This window comes from Citrus sinensis, chromosome 3, assembly GCF_022201045.2.
Source record: "Citrus sinensis cultivar Valencia sweet orange chromosome 3, DVS_A1.0, whole genome shotgun sequence".
NCBI lineage: Eukaryota > Viridiplantae > Streptophyta > Magnoliopsida > Sapindales > Rutaceae > Citrus > Citrus sinensis.
This window is the reverse complement of record NC_068558.1, coordinates 33018276-33045114: the sequence shown is the minus strand read 5'-3', so window position 1 is coordinate 33045114 and position 26839 is coordinate 33018276. Positions and strand designations below refer to the sequence as shown.

The following is a 26839-nucleotide window of genomic DNA, read 5'->3' as shown; positions in this document are numbered from 1 at the left end:
CCTTAGAAACCTTTCAAAACTTCAAAACCTTGGTCGAAAAACAATTTAACCTTTCCATTAAATCTGTACAGTCAGACTGGGGGGGAGAATTTAGAAGCTTTGTAACATTTCTTCAACAAGAAGGGATAAGTTTCAGACATAGTTGCCCTCATACACATCACCAAAATGGGGTAGTAGAAAGGAAGCATAGACACATTGTTGAAACAGGGCTAACATTACTTGCTCAAGCTCAAATGCCTCTTTCTCTTTGGTGGGAATCCTTTCATACAGCATCCTTTCTTGTCAATAGATTACCAACACCTGTCTTGAACAACATCTCTCCATTTGAAAAACTTCATAACAGAAAACCAGACTATCAATTTCTTAAGACCTTTGGTTGTTCTTGTTTCCCTCTGCTCAAGCCTTACAACAAGCATAAACTCAGTTTCCATACCCAAAAATGTCTTATGATAGGTTATAGTCCTATTCACAAGGGTTATAAATGCCTAGATCCTACTGGAAAAGTCTATGTTGCAAGGAATATTCAATTTAATGAGTATGAGTTTCCATACACTGAGTTGTTTACCTCTCATAAAACTGTCAGCTCATCTTCTAAATTTCCACAGTCTGAAAATCCCTTTGCAGTTCTGAATTATCAGTCCATCTCTCAAGACAGCAGCTCTACATATCCATCTGCAAGCATTCCTGATTCAGGTGCAGGTTCTGATTCTACTGCCCTACACACATCACCTTCTATCTCCTCACACAGTATATCATCCACTCCTCCACCAACAAACACAGAACCCTGCTCAACACATCATCCTTCTACCTCCACTCAAACACAAATCTCTCCTCCTGTTCATAACACTCATTCCATGGTCACAAGATCCAAAGCTGGCATATTCAAGCCTAAATCCTACTTAGCAGTTTCACAAGAGCTTGAACCTACCTCAGTCAAATTAGCTTTGAGTGATCCAAAGTGGAAGCAAGCTATGCAAGCAGAATTTGATGCTTTGCAAGTCAATGAAACCTGGGAGTTAGTTCCTAAAGAAGCAGCACAGAAGATTATTGGTAACAAATGGGTGTTTAGGATCAAGTACAACCCTGATGGCAGTATATCTAAGCATAAAGCTAGGCTTGTTGCAAAGGGCTTTCATCAAACTCCAGGTGTGGACTTCTTTGAAACATACAGTCCAGTTGTTAAGCCATGCACAATCAGAGTCATCTTGAGCCTTGCTGTTATGAATCACTGGCCTATAAGACAACTTGATGTGAATAATGCCTTTCTAAATGGCATTCTCAGTGAAGAGGTGTTTATGTCACAACCAGAGGGATTTCTTCATCCTCAGTTTCCTACTCATGTGTGTAAACTGAAAAAGGCTCTTTATGGACTCAAACAAGCTCCGAGAGCTTGGTATGAAAAGTTGAAGAGCTCAATGTTGCAGTGGGGTTTTCATACTTCCAGATCAGACACTTCCTTATTCATCCAACACACTGAAGGAGAATTGGTTGTAGTTATTATCTATGTTGATGATATATTAGTCACTGGATCACATACCAGATTTGTGGAAAGAATTGTTCATCAGTTAGGAACAGAATATGCCCTCAAAGACCTTGGGGAATTTAACTATTTTCTTGGTCTAGAAGTCACACCATCACTTGAAGGACTTCATCTTTCTCAGACCAAATATATTGGTGATTTACTTAGGAAGGCACAGATGCTGGATAGCAAGGGATGTCAAACACCTATGAGCTCAACTGAGAAGCTAACTAAAGACAAGGGGACACCTTTTGAAAATCCTTCTCTGTATAGGAGCATAGTGGGGTCTCTACAGTATGTCATTTTGACAAGGCCTGAAATAGCCTTTTCTGTTAACAAGCTTAGCCAATTTCTCACAGCTCCTTCTGTGTTTCATTGGCAAGCTTGCAAACGAGTATTAAGATATCTTCAGTTGACAGCAAATTATGGTTTGCAGTTCTATCACACTGGAAAGCTCACATTGACAGCATTCTCAGATGCTGACTGGGGATCAGATTTGGATGACAGGAAATCAATTGGAGGCTATTGTGTTTACTTAGGCAACAATCTCATTTCCTGGTCTTCCAAGAAGCAGCAAATAGTCTCCAGAAGTACAGCAGAATCTGAATATAGAGCTTTGGCCTTGACTACTTCAGAAGTACTTTGGATTACATACTTATTCAAAGAGCTGCAAGTGCAGCTGCTACAGACTCCAGAACTTAAATGTGATAACAAAAGTGCTGAAGCATTGGCAAGCAATCCAAAGTACCACTCAAAAACAAAACATATTGAACTTGATTTGCACTTCATCAGAGAACATGTTGCTAGAAAGGAAGTTGAAATTAACCATGTTCCTAGTTGTGAACAAGTTGCCGATATCCTCACTAAACCATTAGCTGTTGATCAATTTAACTATCTTAGGTCCAAGCTCAATGTTCTTCCCAGACCTTGAGCTTGAAGGGGGCTGTTAAGATAGTTCATATTATGGAGTTATAGAATTAACGAGCTAATTAGTTTTTGTTTGTTAGTATTGCTGATGTGTAACTTGCTGAGTCAGCTGGTTAGTTTTAGTTGTTAATAACGGTTTAGTAACTGAGCCTTGATTTTGTTTTTCACATACACAACGCGTGTATACCATTCCAGATTATGTATATATACAACAGTTGTCATCAAGATCAATAATATAACAAATCATTTTTCTCATTTTTGCTCTTCGAATACTCTCAACATTTTCTCTCTGGTTCATACATTTTCTCTGTATCCAAACACACGAACTCTGTTTTTAACTGTATGCTATCTCTTTCCAAATTCATGGGAATTACGTGGTTTTATGATGTAAATAATTATTATTTACATTGTAATTCTAATACAGGTAAGAGTCTTAGTTTTAGATTAAGCTTTAGTTCTTTACTGCTTGAGCTACTTACAAACATATCTGCCAACGGGTGGGTTCTGGAGCTACTTCAAGATAAGTCATCCTTTCCGGCTGGCTTGTCTGGTTTCATAACTCTGTAATGAGTAAGAACTGAAGGGGTGCCTTTCCAAGCAGTCATATCAATCTGCAATTAGGAACAATCTTAATTTGACTAAGCTACAAAATTTCTTAAAATAATTAACATAAACAAAATAAATTTAAAAAACAAAAAGCATATGTAAAATTTATAATTTTGAGCACAGTAGAGCGTAAAGGTACTACTATATAATTTTCTTTACAAACCACCACTCTACATTGGATGATATGTGAAAATGAAATAGAAAGTGGCAAAGAAGCATTTTAAATTGAATTTAACCAAGGCATGAAGAGGATTCATTAAACAACGTGGAGAGTGAAAAGAGAATGTTGAAGTGGATTGTAGGAATCTACTGACCTTGTTTTGTTGTTATACAGGAGTCTCTACTCCTTCTCTGAATCTGTATCGTCTATTAAAAACATGGGGATGTTGGCAATCTTGGACCACTCTTTTCCTTTATCCCTTTTGCACTCTTTTCTTAGCTTTGGGCAATCGAATATGGTTAACTCCAAAAGGGAGGATGGAAGGCCAACCTTTGGCAATGAGGTGAGATTTGGGCAATTGAATATGGATAAGTCCAAAAGCGAGGATGGAAGGCCAACGTTTGGAAATGAGGTCAGATTTGGGCAATCCTGTATCGACAAACGTCGAAGAGAAGTGAGGCTTTGAAAACCCAATGAAGAAGAAGATAGGTTTTTCAATTTTTGGATTTCCACAATGTTCAAGTGAACTAGAGAGGTGGGCAATGTCATTCCCATCATCCCGTCTGGAAAACACTCTGATTCATCACATCGTTCAATCAAGAGCCATATAATAGAGGTAAGCCTGTGCAACCCCCATTGAACGAGCCCCTTATACAACATTTTCATATCTCCTCCAATAGCAAGTGATGTTAGATTGGTGGGAAAAGCTTCTTCTGGAAACGATACAATGCACGGACATTCCCTTATGTCTAAATCTTGAAGAGAGTTGAGTTTGTGCATGTCACTGGGCAGGGCTCCAAGCTTCTCACATCTGCGAATTTCGACGCTTGAAATGCTTTCGGGAAGCCTTCTTTCTCCCAAGGAAACAAGACTTGGACACCCGTCTATACAAAGGCTCTTTAAATTGTGCAGGCTATCGGGTATAGTCTCCAGCTTTTGACATCCGCTTACTTGGAGTTCTTCAAGGGCCTCAAGTAACTGGATTCCTGAGGATAAACTGATGAGCTCAGGGCAAAGCTTTATACTGAGGTGTTTCAACGCCACTGATGAAGAAGACGATGAAGAAGTAAAAGAATCCTCTTCACTATCCACTAAATGCTGCAAGTTCATACAATTCTCTATCTCAAGCCTTTTAAGAGATGAAGGTAGCTTGCGACTTGCAACGAATGTTAGAGGATCACAATTGCTGATAACTAAGCTTTCCAGTTGTGAACTGTTGCCCATCATAGCCAAGGATTTCAAAGCTCTGGCCTTTCCAATTTTAAGAGATCGCAGATTATTGTGAAAAAATTTGATATCTGGAAATAAAACCAGACTCTCGCAACTTTCTTCAATAGATACTGCTTCAGGGAAGGTGATAACATGCAGCCCTTGTTCTGGCTTCCGAAATTGTTGTTGTGGACAGTCCCCCAATGACTTGATCTGTTGAGAATCGCCAATCCACAAAGCCTCTACTAGCTGAAATCCTTGGTTTAAAAATTTTCCAAACTCCAAAAGATTTGAAATAACAGTTACCGAGTTTGGTGGAGATTTAGACTCAGCAACTGGACAATCATTAGATGTGATCCCTTTGCATCCATTTATTTGTAAAGAGTTATTTGAAATAGTCATTGACTCGATCGACTTTAAGTCAATCGGAGTGCCGCACTCAAGTCCTTTGCATCCCTCAACTTCTAATTTGCAGAGCTTCGGAAGACTTGAGAATGAAACTACCAACTCTCCACATTTACTAACAAGAAGTTTCTCCAATGAAGGCAGATGCTCCGGCAATTTTCCACTGAATTTGGGACATTCTACAATGGAAAGTTCACAAAGGCTAGAGAATCCTGCAACAGCGCCATTTTTTTCGAGTTTGGTGTCCCAATACTCCCATTCCGGCAAATCCTCGAAGCAGAGAGTCACCAGTGATTGAAAAGGATTTGAGCCACTCACTCCATAAAACTCAGCACCAATGCTTTTCAATTTCTTCAACCCTTTAACAACAAGATGTTTAAGTGAACTCAACAACCCAAGCGCCGGCAAAGATGTGCAATTTTCACAATTTTCGAATTTAAACCACCTCCATCCCCAGGATGGAAATCTTACACCACCATAACGACTAATTGTCAGCTCTTTTAAATCTTTTTGAGGTTGCAGCATGTCAAGAACATTTTCTTCTACTTCTTCAGCTCTTGATATGACAATTTGAGACATGAATAGCGACGAATAGGAGCTCATCATCCGCTTATTAAAATCTTTTTGATATTGAGTACCCCATTGCAACGATAATGCTTTTAGATTCTGCTTCTCGCATAACATGGCTTCTCTTGCATCCTGTGAATCATGCACATTATGTAATCCTGAGATGCAAAGTTCTCCACGAAGAAACTTCAAATTCTTCAAATCTTTCAACCTAGAACCACAGTCTCCCACAATAAAATTAGACAACTTCCTGAGATTCTTCAGCTCCTTCATTCCCCAAGGCATCTCTGTAAGTAAATTTGCACCTTCTATGTCAAGATGACGTAAATTAATCAATTTTCTCATTTTGGTTGGCAACTTTCTTAGACTTGTACAGTCTTTTAATATCAAAATTTCTAAATTCAACATTGAGCTTGTTGACTCGGGTAAACTTTCGATAGCAGTGCCAGCAAGGTTGAGGCACCTTAAAAGTCTCAAATCTGCAATTGAATTAGGTAATTCAGTGACATAGTAATGTTGCAAAGATAGCACCCTCAACTTTCTTAACTTTGGCAGCAAATAATATGGAACTGCAGCTCTTATAAACCTATAGTCAGCACCACCTCTCGCGTAAATAGGCAAGAATGTTCGCAGATGTTTCACCTCATAAAGGAACTCAAACTTATCTTTACCCTCAAACCAACCCCGGGAGTGCGAAGAATGGCGAACCCTTTCCAATCTTCTTGATGACCTATTGGCCTCATCTAAGTTGAAAATGATTTGTCTAGAAATCAGTTGAGCAAGATCACGGACAAGGTTATGCATCACAAATTTAGAGCTGTCACTACTTGACGGTTGAAAAATTGACCGTGACACTAGATCATGAAAACACTCGCTGCCCCAATCTTCCAACTCCTTATCCTTTCTTGATTGTTGAATAATGCCTTCAGCCATCCACAACAAAACCACTTCCCTCTCCGTGAATTCATAATCCTTTGGAAAAATTGCACAATAAGCGAAGCATCTCTTCAAATGAAAAGGCAGATAATGATAACTCAATCTTAACACAGGGTGAATGTCGCTTTGTTGAGGTAAATCAGCCAATATATTGCTGTTCAATAATGCATCCCATGCATCTAGTCTCCTGAAGCGTAAAAGGCCGTCAAGAGTCGCCGCTGCTAAAGGTAAACCTCCGCACTTTGCAACAACTTTCTCGCGAAATAATTCTGAAATTGGATGTTCAACAATATCCCTATCATTACATGCGCATCAGGAATACAGACCAGCAATCTTCATTTGATAGAGCCTTTAGATTATAGTGTTGAATCGGTCCCATTGTTGATGCAACATGTGAATTGCGTGTAGTCACTATTATCTTACTATTTGTTGAAAAGTCAAGTCAAAACCGTGTGGACTTTTTGCACACGGTTTGAACGCGGTTTTTTCTTGATATTTGTTTCATGAATAGTGCCAACATTTTCCCTATACATAACTAAGCATTCTTCATTTGTTTAGCATCCCAAAATTGTTAAGCTTATAAGTTTCTAAGCTTTTGAGAGAAGTGAGAGAAGTGTGTATGGGGAATTTATCTTTCCTGTAGAGTGTGAGAGTACTGGGTATATTTGGGTTCTGAGAAAGTAAGTTTTCTTTACTCAAATATTTGTACTTTATTAATTGTAAATTAAACAAATATTCTTTCTTACCTTCGTGGATGTAGGTTTAATTACCGAACCATGTAAATTTAATGTCCTTTATTTTTCAGTAATTATTTGGTGCGCTTGATTCCGCATTCCGCGCACAACAAGTGGTATCAGAGCTGACGGTTCGTACTTGGGGGATACGGAATTGTTCACGTATACGATATTGTTCACGAATACAGTGGAGACGACCATTTGTACTTGGGGAGACAGTCTATTGTAAGTAGTGTGTATTTTTGCATGTCTAGGAAAGTTCTGTCAACAAAGGCGATAAGAGTTTAAGGATTCTGGTTTTTAATTGGGACCGAGTTCCCGTCCAGTCTCCTAAGAACTTTTCTGGTGCATTTATTCACACGAAATTAACATCATAGAGACTGTTTTTCAAGTGGAAATAGTTCATTGAGAAAATGGTAGAAGGTGAAACTTCAAGAATTGGGGAGAGATCTACCGAGACCATTTCAGGAGACACTTCAGGTGGGAGGCGAGATTTGTCAAATCGCTATTCAGCACCTGTTATAGGAGGTCAAAAGATCGATATTGAAAAGTTTGATGGGAAAATCAACTTCGGCATGTGGAGGCGCGAAGTTATAGGTGCCCTTATTCAAATTGATCTCGATGTTGTTCTGAAAAATAAAAGACACTTGTATGATGAAGAAATTTGGGATCGTATGAACGAGAAAACTTGTGGTCAGATCAGATCTTGTTTGATCAAGGAGGTGAAATACTTGGTGAAAGATGAGGAGTGTGCGGTGACTTTGTGGCGTACATTGGAGGAGAAGTACCTGCTAAAAAGTCCTGAAAATTGCCTTCATGCAATGAGCCAAGTATATGGCTTTCGAATGAAGTCTGGGGTGTCAATGCACGATCATGTCTCAAGATTTGAAAAGTTACTTGCTGATTTGAAGAATCTTGATGAAGATATTAAGGATGAAGTTAAGGCTATGATTCTATTACATTCACTACCAGAGGAATATAGTCATTTTGTGACTACCTTGATATATGGGAAGAGTGTGATCGTTTTCAAAGATGTTTACACAGTATTGACTAACTTGGAGATTCGGAATAATGATAAAAATTCTGAACGAGCATCGTCTGAAGCTTTAGTGAGCAGAGATTGGGCGATGGAGAAACAGAAGAAGCGTGGTGGAAAGAATTATTGATCCAAATCGAGAAGCAGAAATATAGCTCGAGACGAGTGTGCCTTTTGTCATGAAAAGGGCCATTGGAGGAAAGACTGTCCAAAGGCTCAAAAGAGAGATGTGAAAAAAACACCAGCAGCAAACATGGCACGGAAAGATGAGGGCTCTGATTATTCACTAAGTATTACTCCTGCAACATACGTGGCTAGTTTGAGTGAGTGGATACTTGATACTGGAGCAACCTATCATTTGTGTCCTATTAAGGAATGGTTTACGAATTTTCGTAATCTGAAATCCGGTGTAGTTGTAATGGGGAATGATCAACCTTGTCGCACAATGGGGATAGGAACAATTCGGCTCAAAATGTTTGATGGAATGGTCAGAGAACTCAAAGAGGTTAGATTTGTTCCAGCTTTAAAGAAAAATCTAATTTCTGTGGGTGCTTCGGAAGCTAAAGGCTACAAGGTTACCATTGAAGATGGTATAATGAAGTTTACACATAGAGCTATAGTGATTCTGCAAGGGGTTCGACGTCACAATCTGTACTATTTAAAGGGAGGTTCAACTGATGAAGCAAATATTGTTGAGGCACACAGTGACACCATCAAGCTATGACATGTACGATTGGGACATGCTGGAGAGAAGTCTTTGCAAACTCTGATGAGGCATGGACTCTTAAAAAGTACCAAAACCTGTAAATTAAATTTCTGTGAGCATTATGTAGTAGGCAAGAAAACAATGGTCAAGTTTGGTACAGCTAATCACGATACTCGTGAGATCCTTGAATATGTTCATAGTGATATATGAGGAACAACCAAGACTGCATCAATTGGTGGAAGCCATTATTTTGTTACTTTTATTGATGATTTCTCTAGACGTATGTGGGTGTACACCATACGAGTAAAAGATGAGGTTCTAGAGATTTTCGTGAAATGAAAGAAATTGGTGGAGACTCAAACTGGCAAAAAGATCAAAGTATTACGATTTGATAATGGGGGTGAATATACTTCTGATCCATTCTTGCAAGTATGCCAGAACGAGGGTATTAAAAGACATTTCACGGTGAGATATACTACGCAACAGAACGGTGTGGCTGAGCGTATGAATCGTACTTTACTGGAGAAGGTACGGTGTATGTTATCTAATGCTGGTTTAGATAAAAATTTTGGGCTGAAGCTATGAGCTACGCAAGTGATTTGGTAAACCGGTTGCCTTCTGCTACAATTGGAGGTAAAACTCCTATGGAAATGTGGTTTGGAAAGCATGCACAAGACTATGATTCCCTTCGTATATTCGGGTGTCTAGCTTATTATCATGTCAAATATGGTAAACTGGATATTCGTTTTAGAAAAGCTATCTTTGTGGGATTCAAAAGTGGAGTAAAGGGCTTCAAGCTTTGGGATCTGGAAGGCAAAAAATTTGTGTGTAGCAGAGATGTCACATTTGATGAAGCTTCAATGAGGTCACTCTAGAATTCTTCGCACATTCAAACGTTTATCACAACAGTTCTACTGGCCATCCATGTTCCAAACTGTGCGTGAATACGTGAGTAAATGTGCAACTTGTCAACAAACAAAGGCAGAAACGCTCAAGCCGGCAGGACTTCTCCAGCCTCTGCCAATCCCGTGTCAGGTGTGGGATGATATTACACTAGACTTTATGGAAGCTTTACCTTGCTCACAAGGGAAGAATGCTATTTTGGTGGTGGTAGATCGATTGAGTAAATCAGCACATTTTATAGCTCTTTCTCATCCTTACTTAGCAAAAACAGTGGCAGAAAAATTTATTGAGGGAGTAGTGAAGCTGCACGACATGCCCAAATCAATCATTAGCGACCGAGACCTATATTCATCAGCAGATTTTGGCAAGAGTTCTTCAATTTATCCGGCACCAAACTCAAAATGAGCTCGGCGTACCACCCGCAAACCGACGACCAAACGAAGGTAACTAATCGATGCTTGGAACAATACTTGAGATGTTTTGTTCACCAATGGCCGCGAAAGTGGCATTCTTTTTTGTCGTGGGCAAAATTTTGGTACAACACCACATTCCACGTCTCCATCGGAATGACTCCATTCCAAGCTTTGTATAGAAGACCACCTCCAGCCGTGCCCATGTATAAACTTGGTTCCTCACTGGTGCATGAGGTTGATCAAGCCCTACATTCGCCTGATGAACTGCTCTTACAATTAAAGAAAAACTTAGCCACATCAGCTAACAGGATGAAGCAAATAGCTGACAAGGGTCGCCGCGACGTTGAGTTCAAACAGGGAGATATGGTGTTATTAAAGTTGCAGCCCTATCGGCAGACTTCAGTGTTCAGAAGGGCACATTATAAATTAGCTTGCAGGTACTTTGGGCCGTATTTAGTTCTTCGCAAAGTAGGAGCCGTAGCCTACGAACTGCAATTACCAGAGAATGCTCGAATTCACCCGGTGTTTCACGTCTCTTTGCTTAAGAAAGCCATGGGTGATTTCCTTAGCAACAGTGTCGATTTACCACCTGTAGATGATGAAGGCTCGGTGATCATGAACCCTGAAGCTATCCTTGACACACGTTGGGTGAAGAGAGGAGGTAAAGTGATCGAGCAGAATCTAGTCTGCTGGAAAAAATACCGGCTAAAGACGCAACATGGGAGGATGCCACAATGTTGTGCCAGCAATTCCCTCATCAGACCCTTGAGGACAAGGGTATTCTTCGTGGCGGAGGCAATGATAAAAAGCAAGTGCATGAGCCACGAAGATCTGGAAGAATGCCAAAGCCAAACCATAAGTATATTATGTGAGAGCATAAGTTGATTCCCATGCAAGCCATGCATGACACATGCATGTGCAGTTTCACGTGTGGAAATTGTAAAGATGAGTACTGGAGCCGTGATTTTGGGATGACCTTATCAAGTTGCTTTTGGGATAACCTTATCAAGTTGCTTTTGGGATAACCTTATCAAGTTGCTTTTGATTATCTTTTACGAAATATTAGCTAAGTCGTTATTTTAATATTTGCTTTTATTGATTTCAGCCGTGATTGTAGGTTGAAAATCAAGGTCTTGTGATTATAAATAAGCTCCAGAATATGAATAAAGGCATTGAGATTTCAAACTGCAATTAATTGGTTATTTCTCACCACAAGCAGAAATAATATCACTAGCACTACTTGTAATCATTAGCTGCATCTGACTGGGACCTAACAATATTCCATCATCCACCCCCATTACTTCTGCTTCTACCCCAATGCTTGACGAAGTTCTCACTTCCAGTGGGATTGATTGGGCAACTTCGGATCTGCAGTTGCAGCAATTCTGGCTAGCATATCTGCTCAATAGTTTTCTGTCCTTGCTATTTGCTTTATTTTAACCTCTCGAAATATCCCAATCATCTGCTTTGTCTTCTTCAAATAAAGCTTCATATTCTCTCATTTTGCCTGAAAATACTCATTAAATTGATTACAGACAAGCTAAGAATCTGCTCGGATCTCGACCCTTTCTACTTGTAATGCATGCGCTAGCCTAAGCCCAGTAATGAAGGCTTCGTACTCTGCCTGATTATTCGTGAGCTGAAACTCAAACTTCACTGTGTAAGAGACCTCGGTCCCCTCTGGACTCCGTATCACCACCTCTGCTCCCGATTCTTGCTTACTACGTGACCCATAAACCATTATTAACCATACCCCTCGTGGCTTTTCTTTTTCAGTTGGTTGATCCTCGTGAACCTCTTCACCAGGCTCTGTATAGTCCGCCATAAAGTCGACCAGGGCTTGTGCTTTGATGGCTCCTTGGTGTCGGTAGGTTATGTCAAACTCGCTCAGCTCCACTGACCATTTAACTAAGCAACTAGATGTGTCTGGTTTTAGGAGTGTTTGTCGAAAAGGTTGATAAGTCATTACAATTATCGGGTGCGCTTGGAATTATGGTATGAGCTTACGCGCAGTTGTTACCAAGGCCAGTGCCCATTTCTCTCCTTCATCTTTCTAACCAACACCGAACTAGTAGCCCACTTGGAGACAACCAAATACAAGTATAACTTGTCGCCCTCCCTTGGAGTTGATAATAATGGGGCACGGGCAAGATACTCCTTCAGCTGCCTAAATGCATTATCGCATTTCGCTGTCCACTATATTTTTCTTCTTTTCCTCATAATTTGGAAGAAATTGTGGCATTTATCCGTGGCCCTTGAAATGAATCGGTTCAATGCTGCCATCTTCCCCATGAGGCTTTGCACCTCTTTGACTATTCGAGGGGACTTAATCTTTACTACTGCCCGTATTTTCTCTAGGTTGGCCTCTATTCCTCGATGGCTCACCAGGAATTCCAAGAACTTACCTGGGCTAACCCCAAATACGCACTTCTCGGGATTTAGTTTCATTTTGTACTTCTTCAGTGGCTCAAAGGGTTCTTCTAAATACTGCACATGATCTGTTGAGTTCTTGGACTTTATGATCATGTTATCCACGTACACTTTCATTGTGCGTTCGATCAGTGGTTTAAAGATTTTATTTACCAATCTCTGGTAAGTGGCTCCTGCTTTCTATAAACCGAATGACATCACTCTGTAATAGAACAAACACATGTTAGTGATGAATGTAGTATCCAGAAAATGCATCTGTAAAACTAAGCAGGCTGTGCTCAGCCGTTGAGTCAACCAGTTGGTCTATCTTTGGCAAAGGGAAACCATCTTTTGGGCATGTCTTATTGAGGTCCGTAAAATCCACACACATCATCCACTTTCCGTTTGCCTTCTTTACCGGTACCACATTAGAAATCCACTCTGGATACCTGGCTTCCCTAATAAAACCTACTCGTAACAACTTTTTTACCTCGACATTTATGGCCTCGTACATCTCTTGGTTAAAACACCTGCTTTTCTGTCTCACCGGCTTAGCCCCTTTTTTAATTGCTAACTTATGACAAGCAATCCCGGGATCAATTCCTGGCATGTCTTCATGCGACCAAGCAAATATGTTTGCATGAGACTAAGCACTTTACCAGCCCGTCCTTTATTGCCTCGCTCAAGCTGGACCCGATCTTTACTATTATGCTCGGATCATCCTGGTTCACTACCACCTCCTCCAGAGTCTCAGCTGGCTCCTGGCGACCCTTCTTGGAATCCCTTCGGCTATCAAGCACGGTAACTTGTAAGGTCTCTTTGGCAGCTGTAGCATAGCAACTCATTGCCATCCTTTGGTCACCTTTCACCACGCCCACCACCCCGTTCACTCTATACTTCAACGTCAGGTAATGCGTGGATATGACGCATTGGCTTACCCTCATAAATGGTCGCCCAAGTATTATCTGGTAGGGGCTTTTTTCTTCTACAACAACAAAATTCAGCATCACTGTTTTTTCAAACGGCTTTAAGCCTATAGTAATCGGTAGCTCAATGATCCCCATGGGAGTCGGCCATCCTCTTCCAAATCCTTTTAAGGATGTGTTCGTGCGTTCCTACTTCAGGTATGCAATTCTCATTTCATCCAAGGTCGATTTAAAGAGTATGTCGACCGAGCTACTTGTGTCCACTAGTATCTGTTGGAACTCTTTACCCGTCACAGTCGCCTTGATTACTAGTGCATCCTCGTGGGAGTATAAGACACCCTCATCATCATCATCTGTCTACATGATGGGAAGTTGCCTCACATTTGCCCTCTTGATTGCCAACAAGTTGAAAAACATCTTTTTACTAGTTAGAGCATATCTTCCATATTTCTTTCTCGCTCTATTCGAAACATCAACCAGTGTTGCCCCTCATGCTATTACCCGAATGGTTGGTTGTTCACGCTCTAGATCCCTCTTAGTTCCAGCTCCCAATGTATATTGTGAATCCATAACAGGAAACGCCCCATCAACATACTTATCAAGATACTGGTTCCTTACTAGATTCTCAACTTGGTTTTTCAGATCATGTCACTGGTCGATAGTGTGCCTATGAGTGTCGTGAAACTTGCAGATCCTATTCCGTTTGTGAGCAAGTTTGGTTACAGGGTTAGGGGGTACAAGAGGCCTCGCCCTTCAATCATTTCATATAACTCTTCTATAGAAATCTTTAATGGGGTGTACTGTTTGTATGCCAGGATTTGGTCAATTAGTTGGACTGCTCGGCTGTCGTGAAAATCGTCTCGGGCTGGCATTATGGGTGGCTGGTTTGGTCGGCCAACCTTGGGGTTAACTGCATTCAATGTCCTTGGAGTGTTGTGATAATGATAGGCAACCATCTCCCGAAATTCTCGCTGCCGTTCCGGGAATAGGGAGCGCTGATACTGAGCTCGGTCGTGCTGGACCTATTGCGGTCTTTGAACCATTTGGTAGGGACGAGACCGAGTTGATGCTCCCCCACCTACTGATGATTCATTGGTTCGCTTTTTTGACCCGCTCTTATTCGGTACTTTCTTCTCTTTTCGCCTTAGCTTCTTTAACTGTTCATTTTTTATTCTCGCCGCTTTCTCCTCATCGATTTCTATATCCCTCTTCGCATGCTTATACCTCGTTAAATAACGGGGTTTCTCAAGTTGTACAACAATCGACCTATCCTCACTCCTTTTAACCCTTTCAATGCTTAAGGATGATTGAAAGCCCCCAAGTCAAGTGTGGCCCGATGATATCTCTTCACATAATCTCAAAGAGATTCGTGCTCCTCTTGTTTCATTCCCATTAACTCCATCATATCGTCCTCTGGGGCTATCGCTCCGTGGAACTGCTTGGCCAACTCTTAGAACATTTGCTCTTAGCCTCTTATACTTCCACGCGGCAACTTACGGTACCACTCCCGGGCTCGTCCCTCCAACGTCAATGGGAATACCCTACACCTCTATGCTGGTGTTAACCCCTGCATGCCCATTATATTATTGAAACGTTCAATATGCATCAACGGGTCACTTCTCTCAGAATATTTAAGGTCTGGGAAATGAAAATCTCTCGGTATTATTGTCTCTATGATCTCTACCGAGAGAGGAGATTCGTCATCCAAAATTATCCTCCATCTAAGAGGTCTTTTCCTACCCTGCATTTCGTCTACTATCTCTGCCAACCGCCGCACTTCTCCTTTTAATTCTAAAGCCCGACCAAGATCGCGCGCAGCAACCTGGTGTGCTCCTGTTCAATGGTATGTAGTTGTTGTTTAAGATCATTCTCTTGAGCGTTCGCTCCTCGGCTATCACTTCCCAGGATTCGCCCGCTGCGTAATCAGTCTCTCTCTTCATTTCTAAGCTCTCCTAGAGTCTGAATTGCATCTCTATATGCATGTGCCCCTTTAGGTCGTCCCCTAATGAAGGAACCTCCTTATTCTTATGCTTTCGATGACCGGGCTCCGTAGCGGCTTCATCTCCTGTTACGGCCGTGTCATAGTTTATTTTCCGCTCATTCCTCATCTCGTGCAGTATTGTGGTAAGGGTTTCCATATGCTTTTCCATTCTCTCCATTCGCTCTTAAATTACTTTCTCTCTAACCTCGTTTGCTATCTCCTGGAGAGTGATTGCCTCATTGGTTTCATTATCGCCCCCTAGGGGGCCACTCCATGTCACATCCATAACTGCTCTTTCACTGCTCCACAAATGGTTACTCTCCCGACGGTAGCTTTTTACTTAGTTCCTCGTAGATGGCGCCAAAATGTTGATGCTGAAATCTGGACGACTCTTGCCCGACCAGATTAGATCACCAACAGTTGTACTGATAACTATAAAAACACTATACTCAACTAGCTTTTGTAATTATAACAATCCCTGAGACTCAAATCACCCTTCTTCCTCCTTCTTCATTCCTGACATGCGCTTACAGAAACAAATCAAAGGCACCGGTGGTTTTTCCGGCGAAAACCCTCCGATGCTTAAGTCAGTATGCGGGGTTTTCGGGAAAACTGTGTAATTTAAGTTCGTGCCAACGCACAGCAATATTATCAAGGAAAAGTGTATTAAAAGCTTTTGTTGAAGCTAAATTTTGATGTCAATTTGGCAGAGTTTTCCCTCTCCTTTTTTGTATCTCCTTCTTCAATCTATTTTCCCAGCTTTTATAGGCAATCGGTCCATGTTCCTAGAACATTTCCCACGTTCATCATACTCGGGCGGTCAAGAGCTCTAACGGGTTCCAACAATCAAACGTGGGTAAACGTGGGGTGTCGTGTTCTCCCCAGCGGTTTGGGGCGTGGCGAAACTGTCACGTTGTTGCGAGATTGTGCCCTCTTTCTGAATGACAAGCCTCGGGACGGCATGAGTCTCTGGTCGGTACTCATTTTTGGTCGGTTGTTACGTGCTCCATGAAGAAGACATCACCATGAATCTACTCATACCATTCATCCGAGGAGATTTGCCCTTGGGTAGGAAATGGGGACATGCCCGACTGGTGTTTTTTTAATACTCAACAATTAATTAATTCAAAGAAGCTTTCCTGCAAATAAGATAATTGGAACCTTTACCTTTGAAGTTTTTAGCGGAATAACTTTTAGTAGTTTACTTTTCTAGGCGGCTTTTTAAGTATCGGTACATAACATAGTCGCCTTGGGTCCAAAGATTAGGAATTTGTTTTTAGTATTTTTAATAATAATTAATAAAATGATAGAAAAGTTTAATTTTGTAAATCTCTGTAATTAATAATTATTTTACAATTAAAATTTATTTATTTTTATAGATTATCTATATATGATAACCTTAATATTAAAGTGATGTAATTTGCCACGCATATGTTTCAACCAATTATGATGATATACATGCACATACCACAAATAGTAAACATTAAAAAAAAAAAACTCCGAAAGCATCAAAGATCATCATCATAATAATATTGTTTAACTATTAATTCATTCATTATTAATTTAAAAAATTTAAATTCTTAATATTTTCATTTTTTTAAATACATAATTATTTAACATTCGAATCTTTACTTTTAGACTATGCAGAATACCTTAATATGCTTTGCTTTAATTTGTTTTCTTATTTACTTTGCAACCTTTTATTAATTGCTGCAAAAAGATGCTTTAGAGTAGTTTTTTGCTAAAGTTTCCACTACCAAATATTTTTGTAGGCAGGCTGCTAAAGTGTCTTGTCTTACACTGACCATGATTGAACGATGATTAGGGAAAAGTATCCCTTCTTTTTCTAGTTCGGCCAAAAAAGTACTAATTTTTACTTGGCCCAATTTTATAATTGGGTGTCATATTTTTCATGATCTCCCACTCAATTTTCAACTTTTTTTTCCCTCAAAACAAAAAAAGCTAGTTAGTAATTTTGTTAAATATAATTTCTTTGGTGTCTTTAGGTGTTAATAATTTCATTCCTGCCCTTTGAAATTCAGATAAATTAGATGAACTCCACTAACATCACATATTTATCCTTTCAATTTTTGAAAAAAATATACCCACATCCCCAAGTTTTGAAAAATGATAAAGAAAATCCCTAAGTTTTCAAAAGGGACGTCAAGATCCTCTTTTGATCATAGTACCATTTAGCTCTCTTAACATGAAAAAATAACTCTAATATTTTATAATAAAAAAATAAAATATTAAAATCAATGCAATAATAAATATATTTTTAAATAATTTCAATGTTTAAAAAATATTTTACAATCTATTAGTAATATTTTATTATATTAAAGTAATTTTTTTAATACATAGAAACATAATATTGAAATTTAAATTATTTTGAATATTATGTAACATAATAATTGTAATATTTTTAATACATGAAATATTAATTAATTGTAAAATCTATTTAACTCTAAGAATTATTTAAAATCTCTATAATAGATACAAATATATTATTAAAATAAATATACTAGTTTATATATCTAAAATTACTTGAATATTAGTTGAATTTATTAAAAAATTTAAAGCTAAATTCTTTAGTTACCATATTTAAAAGGTATTATGGTAAGAAAAAAGTGTTGATGTCTCTTTTTAAAAATTTAGAGATTTACATGACTATTTCCCTAAACTTTAGGGTGTAACTCTACTTTTTTGTTTTTTAAAAAAGGTAAGTATTTACCTTTGTCATGTGTATCAATATTTCTGATTGTGATGATTGATAAAATAAATCGATATATTTATTGATGATTTCTTGGAGGTGGATTACGAGGCCAGATTTGGAAGACAAATAAAAAAGTGAGGCGCAGATTAATTAATGAAGATGAATTTAATGCTAGATTAACAATGTATGCTGATGATGTTGTGCTTATAGACGTATATTAATAGCGAGTTATAATTAATAGCGAGGTTGTTTGTTAAATGTCTGAAGTCTGAAATTTTATTAATTTAAGACATTTTCTAAAATATGCTTGTTTGTTTTTTGGAACTTATGTATGATTTTTAGACATTTACATCTGAATAAAAAAAGTAAACTTTTGTGACTTTTATCTGAATGACAAGTAAATATTGTATTAAAAAATATCTCTGTAAAATAACTTATTTCCTAAACTATAAAATTTAATCCTCTTTTTTTGTTTTAATTTACAAGGATATAAATGTCAAATAACCAAGTTTAAGATTTTTTTAATTGTAAAAATAAATAAGATGCCACTTATATTCAGATATTTAAAAAAAAAAAACAAACATGCCATTCAGATTTTCGTATTCAGACCCATTCAGACTTTAGAAAAATTCAGACGCATTTAAATTTCAGATAAAAAAACAAATGCTACCTTAGTTTCTTGTTGCCTCATGTCATGATTTGACCCTATTGTTACCAGCCGCATTCGGCAAATTCCAGTTTATAACGATTTAACTACAGAGAAATTCTATTGATTTTTGAATTTTTCATTTATAAAAATCAATGGGGAAGCAAACAATAATAAAGGAGTAATAATAATAATGATGATGATAAATTATAGAGATCATAGAACCTTTATAAGTTTTAAGTAATGCATAAAAATTCAAAATTGTCATAATTAGGTAAATTTGAATTATTTTTTACAAAATAATGTACTGCTGATTAAAATAAAAACTAAAGAGAGGGGGGGGGGGGGGGGGGGAATCTGAATCGTTGCTAGAGACAAAACGACTTTGAAGGTGAGTTTGACGCCCAACTTTGGCAAACCTTTCATGACAACTTTTCAAAAGCTCTTTTATACGTGGATGCCAAGTAATTCAATTAATAAAACTTATAACATTATAAGAAAATTTAGTAGCCAATAAGGCTGTTGGTATTAAAGTGTTGAATTTTTTTTTTATCTACAATTGCTATAAAAAAATATAGTTATAAAATAAACGTTAATAGTTTGAATAAATATGACTCTTAAATTTTAATTTTGACAAAAACAGTAAAAATGTTATACGTTCTTTCATCGTACTAGTAGTAAATCGAATCAATTTAACTTTTAAGACATAATAGTTAATATTTATCAAATACTTTATTATTGTAATTTTTAAATTACAATTCTCCAATATCAATACCAAGCGGAGATTAAGTAGTGGTTAATTAAATAATAATAAAAAAATATGTTAGCTAAAATGAGTAATAGAACGTTTGTCTAATAAGACTAAAATTACCATCTGTTAATTGGTTGTTAGTTAATAATAATTTAATATCCCATTGCACAAGACAAAATAACCACTAAAGACAAAATCCAGCCTTGTTCTAGCCTTGATAATTTTATTATGTTTGCCAACGTTACGCAATTAAATTTCATTTCATCATATTAAGAGACAAAGAAATGTTGATAAAACCAAGGACTTATATGATTATATATAATCAATCAAGATTCAAGAATCATGGAAAAGAGAAGAAAAAAAAAATTTAGTCGAATTGATAATAACATGGAGAGATTAAGGGTTTCTCTTTACTTAATGATTGTCTTGTCTATCTTTCATACTAATTTTGATGGTGCTAATGCTACAAAATTAAAGAGTGACAAGCTTTGCAGCCAGTGCTCCAATTGTGAGTCAAAACAGTGCCCTGCTAGTGAAGCTTATCCCCACATGACGGCATTCGACAACACGCTCATCGCCGGTGCCTTGCAGTCGGATTTTGTGGACTCCAATGATCGGGGAGTTTACTCGGTTCCCGATATCAAAGGTGGTGAATCTGAGGAATATAATGCTTATTTTGGCTGGAAATCCACTTCTGGTTCTACTTCTGGGTACCACAGGTAAGATGCAATGTTACAACATTGTGCACATATTTTTAATTTCTAACTAAATTGATCAATTTATTGAAATAAAAAACAATGTAAATGTGACCTGCATTATTCTTCAAATAGCAATTTTGGATGCATTTCTTAAATTAAAAAAATTGTTTTGGGATTCAAAAATCTGTTCAATAATTAAAGGCTATGAATTTTGAGTTGATCTTTTTAGTTTTTTGAGAAGAATATATCAGTGATTCTGCTCTAGTTTATTCATAAACTAAACCAGATTTTTCAATAAACTACAGGTTTAGCAACTACATGGACAAGTGCTCAGAGGGTCAAAGCTACCTCGCAGTGGACAAAAATAAGAAGGTGAGACTTAGATCATTGAGCTCCCTGGAAAGCTTAGCCGAGGCTGACTGGAAATCGATTAATCCACCGAAGAAGCTTAACCACCAAGAGGTCAGATTCTGGGTTTCTCGCATGACAGGAAAATGCCTCACAATTTTTCCAGGGAAGAAAATCAAGAAAGTTGTTGGTGTGGCTGAGTGCAAGTTTGATGGCTCGAATGTTAACCAGCTTTTCGCCTTCAGGTTCCATTTCCACAAGGCATTCTGTTGCTGTGGTGTTCACAATAATTAATTTTGTCAATACTTCTGAATAAAGAATATCAGATTGATGATAGTCCCCCGTTCAGCACTATGACTGAACAGTGCACTGTAGCATTCATTTGGAAATAAAAAAGACTTGAACCTTCTGGAAATATTACCCGAAGCCTTGTTGGATATTGATGGCAAAAATTTATAGCTCGGATAAGGTACTGAATGCTGCTGATTAAAATCAAGCACGAACACACGAATTTCTAGCCTCTAGTACTGAAAAGAGTGCACCAGTCGTAGCAATAATTAATAAACAGCATATCAGAAAAACTAAATTAAAAACAATATTAAGGCAAGAAATAAAGCCTTTACATCAGTTGGATTACTGCCTTTAAATTTCAATTGATGAACGCTAAAGTATATTATACTTTCACTATCACGGGGAGCTCCTTGAACCGTTTGCAGAGGTGACTGCCTCAGAACTCCCCTTACAAAATCCCTTTACTTCGAGAAAAGACAAAATGAAAAGAATCACTACAATCTGCAAATCCAACAATAATTTAACAAAAAGCATTAATTACCTTATGAAACTGCCATTCTGGAGTATCTATGATCAGTCGTAGATGAATTTGCCATCTATGGCTACACGAGGGATGTGAGATATTTGAGACCATTCTTTTCCTTTATACCTTTTGAAATCCTTTTTCAGCAATGGACAGCCATCAATATGTAATTGCAGGAGTGATGATGGAAGGCCAAACTGTGGAAAGGATTTGAGCATTGGACAGTTACTGATCCACAAATATTCAAGACAGGTGAGGTTACTAAAACCCATTGAAGAAAGGTATTTCAATCTAGGGGATCCCCAGATGATCAATTCTGTTAAAGAATTGGGCAACATCATTCGCATCTCCTCGTCTGGAAAGGACTTGGCATTATGGCATTCATGAATCCAGAGGCGTCTAAGAGAGTTAAGCCTGTGCAACCCCCACTCAATCAGTGCCTTGTACATTTTGACATCTTCAACTTTAAGTGATTTTAAATTGGTTGGAAAGCCTTCTGGTGGGAACGATACAATACTTGGACATTCGCTTATTTCCAGTTCTTGAAGAGAGTTGAGTTTGTGCATGTTGTCAGGCAAGGCTTGCAGTTTCTCACAACCACCAATTGAAATACATGAAATTGTGCTGGGAAGCCCTCCAACTGGAAAGGATGCAAGTCTTGGACAGTTGTGTAAAAACAGCCTCTGTAAACAATTGACACTGTGCAGGCCATCAGGTACTGACTCCAGCTTTGGACAATCAATTATGTAGAGGTATTCAAGCGCTTCAAGTAACTTGATTCCTGACGATATAGTGATGAGCTCAGGACATTCATAAATCCTAAGGTATTTCAGCAAAGATGGCGAAGAAGAACAAGCATTCAGTTCATCTTCAACTACCAACTGCTGCAAATTCTGACAATACCATATATCAAGGCTTTCAAGTGATAAAGGTAGCTTGCATCTTGCGATGAATGTTAGTGAATCACAATGGCTAATGTACAAGCTTTCCAGTTGTGCATTGTTGCCCATCATTTCCTCCGGTAAGGATTTGAGAGCTCTGCTATTTACAATTTCAAGAGACCGCAGATTATTGGGAAGAAACTGTACCTCCGGAAATGGAACAAGACTCATGCGACTTTCATCGATTGATATCTCATCTGGGTGGGTGAGAATATTCAGTCTTTGCACTGGCTTCCGAAATGGAGAAAACATATGATGCCTCCTTAGCTCAATCCATTGGGAATCACCAACTGCCAGAGTTTCCACATTCTGAAATCCTTGCTTTAACAACTTTCCCAACTCTAGAAAACTAGAAATAGGCTGAGTTGACCTGAGTAGTAACCTGGAGTCAGATGGGCAGTTATTGTATATCATCCCTTTGCATCCATATATTTGTAATAAACTATTTGAAATAGTCACACACTTCATCTGTTCAGAGTCAATTGGAGTGCTGCATGACAGTCCTTTGCATTCATCAATTTCTAACCTGCAGAGCTTCGGAAAGCTTGAGACACGAACCACCAAGTCTGGACATTTAGTAACAACAAGAGTCTCCAATGAAGGAAGAAACTCAGGCAATTTTCCTGACAAGTTGGAACATCCCACAACAGAAAGTTCATGGAGGCGAGGAAATGCTTCAACATGCTCATTTTCAATGATACTAGTGTCCCAGCACTCCCATGCTGGCATATTCTCAAAATGAAGAGTCTCTAATGATTGAAAAGGCTTTGAGCAACCTTGTTCATAAATCTCAGCACCGATAACTCTTAGCCTTGACAACCCTTTGACCGTGAGGTGTTTAAGTGAACCCAACAACCCGAGTGAAGGCAAAGACGTGCAGTTTTCACAGTTTTCTAATTTAAGGACCTCCATATTACAGAACAGAGGATCTCCAATCCATAAAGGAAATCTTAGGCCACCATAGCATTTGACTGTCAGCATTTTTATATTTTTATGAGGTCGTAGCATGTCAAGAACATTTTCCTCCCCTACCACATCTCGTGAGTCATCAATTTCAGAACCCCATTGTAACAGCAATGCTTCCAGGTGTTCTTTCTCAAATAACATGGCTTCTCTTGCATCTTGTGAATTAGTCATATTCTCTAATCCAGAGATGCAAAGTTTCCCTCGAACAAACTTTAGATCGCTCAAATCTTTCAAAGTGGATACACTACCCCTTCCCACAATAAAATTAGACAAAGTCTGGAGATACTTCAACTTTTTAACTCCCAATGGCATCTCTTTGAGCAAATTTGCACCTTCAATGTCAAGATGGCACAAATTGATCAAATTCTTTAGCTTGGATGGTAGATTCATCAAACAAACACAATCTCTTAATATCAAAATTTGCAAGTTCAAAAGTGAGCATGTTGACTCGGGTAAACTTCTTATCCTAGTGCCAGCAAAATTTAGGTATCTTAACAGTCTCAAATCCGTAAATGAAACAGGTAATTGAGTGATATAATACCCTTGCAAAGATAACACCCTCAACTTCTTGAACTTTGGCAATAAATCATGTAGAAGCATATTAGTTACAAAACTAACATCAGTGCCACCTCTTTTGAGTACTGGCAAGAATGTCCTCAAATGCTCAACTTTGTAGAGAACATTGAATTTATTTTTACCATCAAACTCACCACGGGTGTAACAAGAATGACGAACCTTTCTGAGTTTTTCAGTTGATAGCTTACCGGCATCTTCTAACCTGGAAATGGTTCTTCCGGAAACAAATTGAGCAAGATCTTGCACAAGGTCGTGCATCACAAATTTAGAACATTCACTACTTGATCGTTGAAAAATTGACCTCGACACTAGGTCATGAAAACACTTGCTGCCCCAATCCTCCAGACGCATATTGACTGCTGATTGTTGAATAATACCTTCAGCCATCCATAAGAAAACAAGCTCCTTCTCCTCGAACTCATAATCTTTAGGAAAAATTGCACAATAAGCAAAACATCTCTTCAAATGAGATGGAAGATGATGGTAACTCAATCTTAACACAGGCAGAATCCCACTTTCTTGCAAATCCCATATTCTGCTTTCTAGTACATCCCCCCACTCTTCATCTCTCTTGGAGCGCAAAAGGCCACCAAGAGTTTTTGCTACCAGGGGCAGGCCTCCGCACTTTCCATCAATCTTTTTCCGATATAATTCTGAAATTTGATGTCCGTCAACATCTCTCCCCTCAAATGCGTGCTTCATGAACACAGACCAACAATCTTCATCCGATAAACGCTTCAGATTATAATGTGCAATCGGTCCCATTGTTGATGCAACATGTGAATGGCGAGTGGTCAGAATTATCTTACTATTTGGTGCAGCAACAAGGAAAGGAGCTTTCAGGTCTTCCCACGAGCTGTAGTCCTCGTTCCAAACATCATCTAAGACCAGCAATATCTTTTTTCCGTCCACAGCCTTTTTCAATTCAACCTGCACTTCATTCAGAGCCTTGAGATCACAAGGCGCCGAGGTGATTGACTCAAGAATTGCCCTTGAAATGCTCAAGACATTAAAATTGTCCGAGACACAGACCCAAGCTTTTAAGTCGAACTTAAAATCTTGTACGGTCCTGTCATTGTAGACCTCCCGAGCAAGCGTTGTTTTGCCAACACCCGCCATGCCGACAATGGGGATTACACGAAAATGGGCAACACTTGGCTCAGCGCTCAACACCATCTCAAGAATTTTAGCTTTATCTTCATCTCTGCCATAGATGGCACGTTCAGTTGGCACACTTGAACTGGGCGGTCTTCGATGTGCAGCAGAAGTAGATGAAGGTCCTGCAGGAGTCAACTGCAACCCAAGTTCAGTTCTTTGTTTACAGAGTTCCTCCAACCGGCTGGTGATATGTTTAATTTTGGACCGGATACTGAAATTGAACTCAACACTGCTGGGGTTTAAACATGTGAAATAAGCAGCAGGGATGATGAGGCTCTGATGATCAGGATCCTCTGCCACCAACTTGCGCTTCAAAGCTTCTGTGGCGAACTCATCCAGCATGTCCTCTGCATCATAAGCCAAGTCTCGGAGATCTTCCAGCCAAACTTTCACAGCCTCGTCAGTCAGTTGCTTCTCCTCTGCGTCGCTGAGCACAGCCTGAATCATCTTCAAATTTTTGTCCCATTTTTTGAGCTTTGATTGAACACCTTGTTGGGTTGCAAAGTTGAGCAGCTCACCATTTGCCAATCTGTCAAATAACACCTGAAAGAACGCAGCGAGTAAGAGCTCTCCTACGGCCATGGTTTTGATAGCGCACCGGAATCGAGTCGTCAGAAGAAGTGAACAGTATTGGATTGATTTGCACACAGCTCTCCTCGAGGGGGAATATTCCACCAGCACCGCCAACCATTTAATTAATAATTAAAAAATAGGATTTTTATCCTCATTAAAAAAAAAAACCTTTTTCATAGAGGCCCTTAAAATATTCCAACCTTCTATAGATCTGAAAATAATTATCACTAATGATAAGAAATTATCATTTGCCCATTTAACATTTGGTCAAAGATCAGAGATTCTCAGGGTGCATTTGGTATTGTATCTCAAAAAATGTTTTCTAGACTTTTTTAGAAAAGAAAAATGATAATTTTGATGAGAAATTTTTAAAAATAAAAATATGTTTAGTAGTTTGTTTTCAATATAGTATATATATGAAAATGAATACAGCGAAAATATGTTTGACTATTTATCTAAAAATTTAGAGATAGTAAAGGAGAGTGGGGCAATTATTTTATTAATTAATTTTTTTAGTAATGATATTATATTTTGGGAGTTTATGCTATAATTATTGAAATTTGCGATCCATTAAATATATATATTGGTATTGTTCATGTTATTTAAAAAAAAAATTACTATATTATTATCTTATAAATATACAAATATATGCATCTACTTATATGTATCTATTTATATGAAAAGAGTATAAGATAGAAGAGTTATATAATAAAGTCATTTTCTACTTTTTTTCACAAAAGTGAAGAATGAGAGCATCTCGTTCTCATCAAAAATCATAACAATGCAGGAATAGGGGCTGCCAAACATTTTTTTTTTAACTTTTGTTCTTGAAAAACAATAACACCGAATGAAAAACGTTAACAAACAGCCATCAAAATCTTATAAAATTATCATTAGTCCATGAAGTTTTTAAAGATTTTTTATAAAAGGACTACTATCCCTCTAATAGCATATTATTACATAAAAAAAACCATGTCGGTAATTAAATTTTTAACTAAAAGTTAAGTGGTCCGACAATAAGTTTGGAAGAAAAAAAAATTAATTGACATCTGAATGATCATTTTACTATTGTGACATCACACTCTAACAAATGTTAATGAAATGCAGAAATGGTGACTTTGATAAACAATTGACGAACCTTTAGGCTAATCAATGATATTTTTAAAAAATCTTAAGTATTTGTGAACTTTCGTTAAAAATTAGGTGGACTATTGAAAA

The 26839-nt window shown here is 38.2% G+C and overlaps 4 protein-coding genes across 4 annotated transcripts; 2 read left to right on the top strand and 2 right to left on the bottom strand.

The window, feature by feature from the left end:
• Positions 1-3392: 3392 nt before the first annotated feature.
• LOC127900761 (putative disease resistance RPP13-like protein 1) lies at positions 3393-6849 on the bottom strand. The gene is made up of 2 exons (XM_052435967.1): positions 6779-6849; positions 3393-6624 (listed from the first exon to the last, which is right to left on the bottom strand). The coding sequence occupies exons 1-2, from the start codon at positions 6847-6849 to the stop codon at positions 3393-3395; spliced, it is 3303 nt and encodes a 1100-aa protein (XP_052291927.1).
• A 627-nt stretch (positions 6850-7476) lies between these two features.
• Positions 7477-8229, top strand: LOC127900760 (uncharacterized). The gene is made up of 2 exons (XM_052435966.1): positions 7477-7893; positions 7975-8229. Exons 1-2 carry the CDS (start codon positions 7477-7479, stop codon positions 8227-8229), a joined length of 672 nt encoding a protein of 223 aa, XP_052291926.1.
• An 11673-nt stretch (positions 8230-19902) lies between these two features.
• On the bottom strand, positions 19903-25736 carry LOC102612134 (putative disease resistance RPP13-like protein 1). Its single transcript, XM_025093384.2, has 4 exons — positions 21426-25736; positions 21015-21120; positions 20594-20865; positions 19903-20253 (listed from the first exon to the last, which is right to left on the bottom strand). The coding sequence occupies exon 1, from the start codon at positions 25628-25630 to the stop codon at positions 21458-21460; it is 4173 nt and encodes a 1390-aa protein (XP_024949152.2). The 5' UTR covers positions 25631-25736; the 3' UTR covers positions 19903-20253; positions 20594-20865; positions 21015-21120; positions 21426-21457.
• Positions 19935-20887, top strand: LOC112496180 (uncharacterized). The gene is made up of 2 exons (XM_025093400.2): positions 19935-20266; positions 20551-20887. The coding sequence occupies exons 1-2, from the start codon at positions 19935-19937 to the stop codon at positions 20885-20887; spliced, it is 669 nt and encodes a 222-aa protein (XP_024949168.2).
• Positions 25737-26839: the final 1103 nt, after the last annotated feature.

Coding starts and splice junctions, on each gene's coding strand:
- LOC127900761 (XM_052435967.1), bottom strand. CDS start 6,849: ATGTTGGCACTATTCATGAAACAAATATCAAGAAAAAACCGCGTTCAA. Junction 6,625..6,778: donor GTGTGCAAAAAGTCCACACG/GTTTTGACTTGA, acceptor ATGTAATGATAG/GGATATTGTTGAACATCCAA.
- LOC127900760 (XM_052435966.1), top strand. CDS start 7,477: ATGGTAGAAGGTGAAACTTCAAGAATTGGGGAGAGATCTACCGAGACC. Junction 7,894..7,974: donor GCCTTCATGCAATGAGCCAA/GTATATGGCTTT, acceptor GCTGATTTGAAG/AATCTTGATGAAGATATTAA.
- LOC112496180 (XM_025093400.2), top strand. CDS start 19,935: ATGGAGAGATTAAGGGTTTCTCTTTACTTAATGATTGTCTTGTCTATC. Junction 20,267..20,550: donor TCTACTTCTGGGTACCACAG/GTAAGATGCAAT, acceptor AATAAACTACAG/GTTTAGCAACTACATGGACA.
- LOC102612134 (XM_025093384.2), bottom strand. CDS start 25,630: ATGGCCGTAGGAGAGCTCTTACTCGCTGCGTTCTTTCAGGTGTTATTT.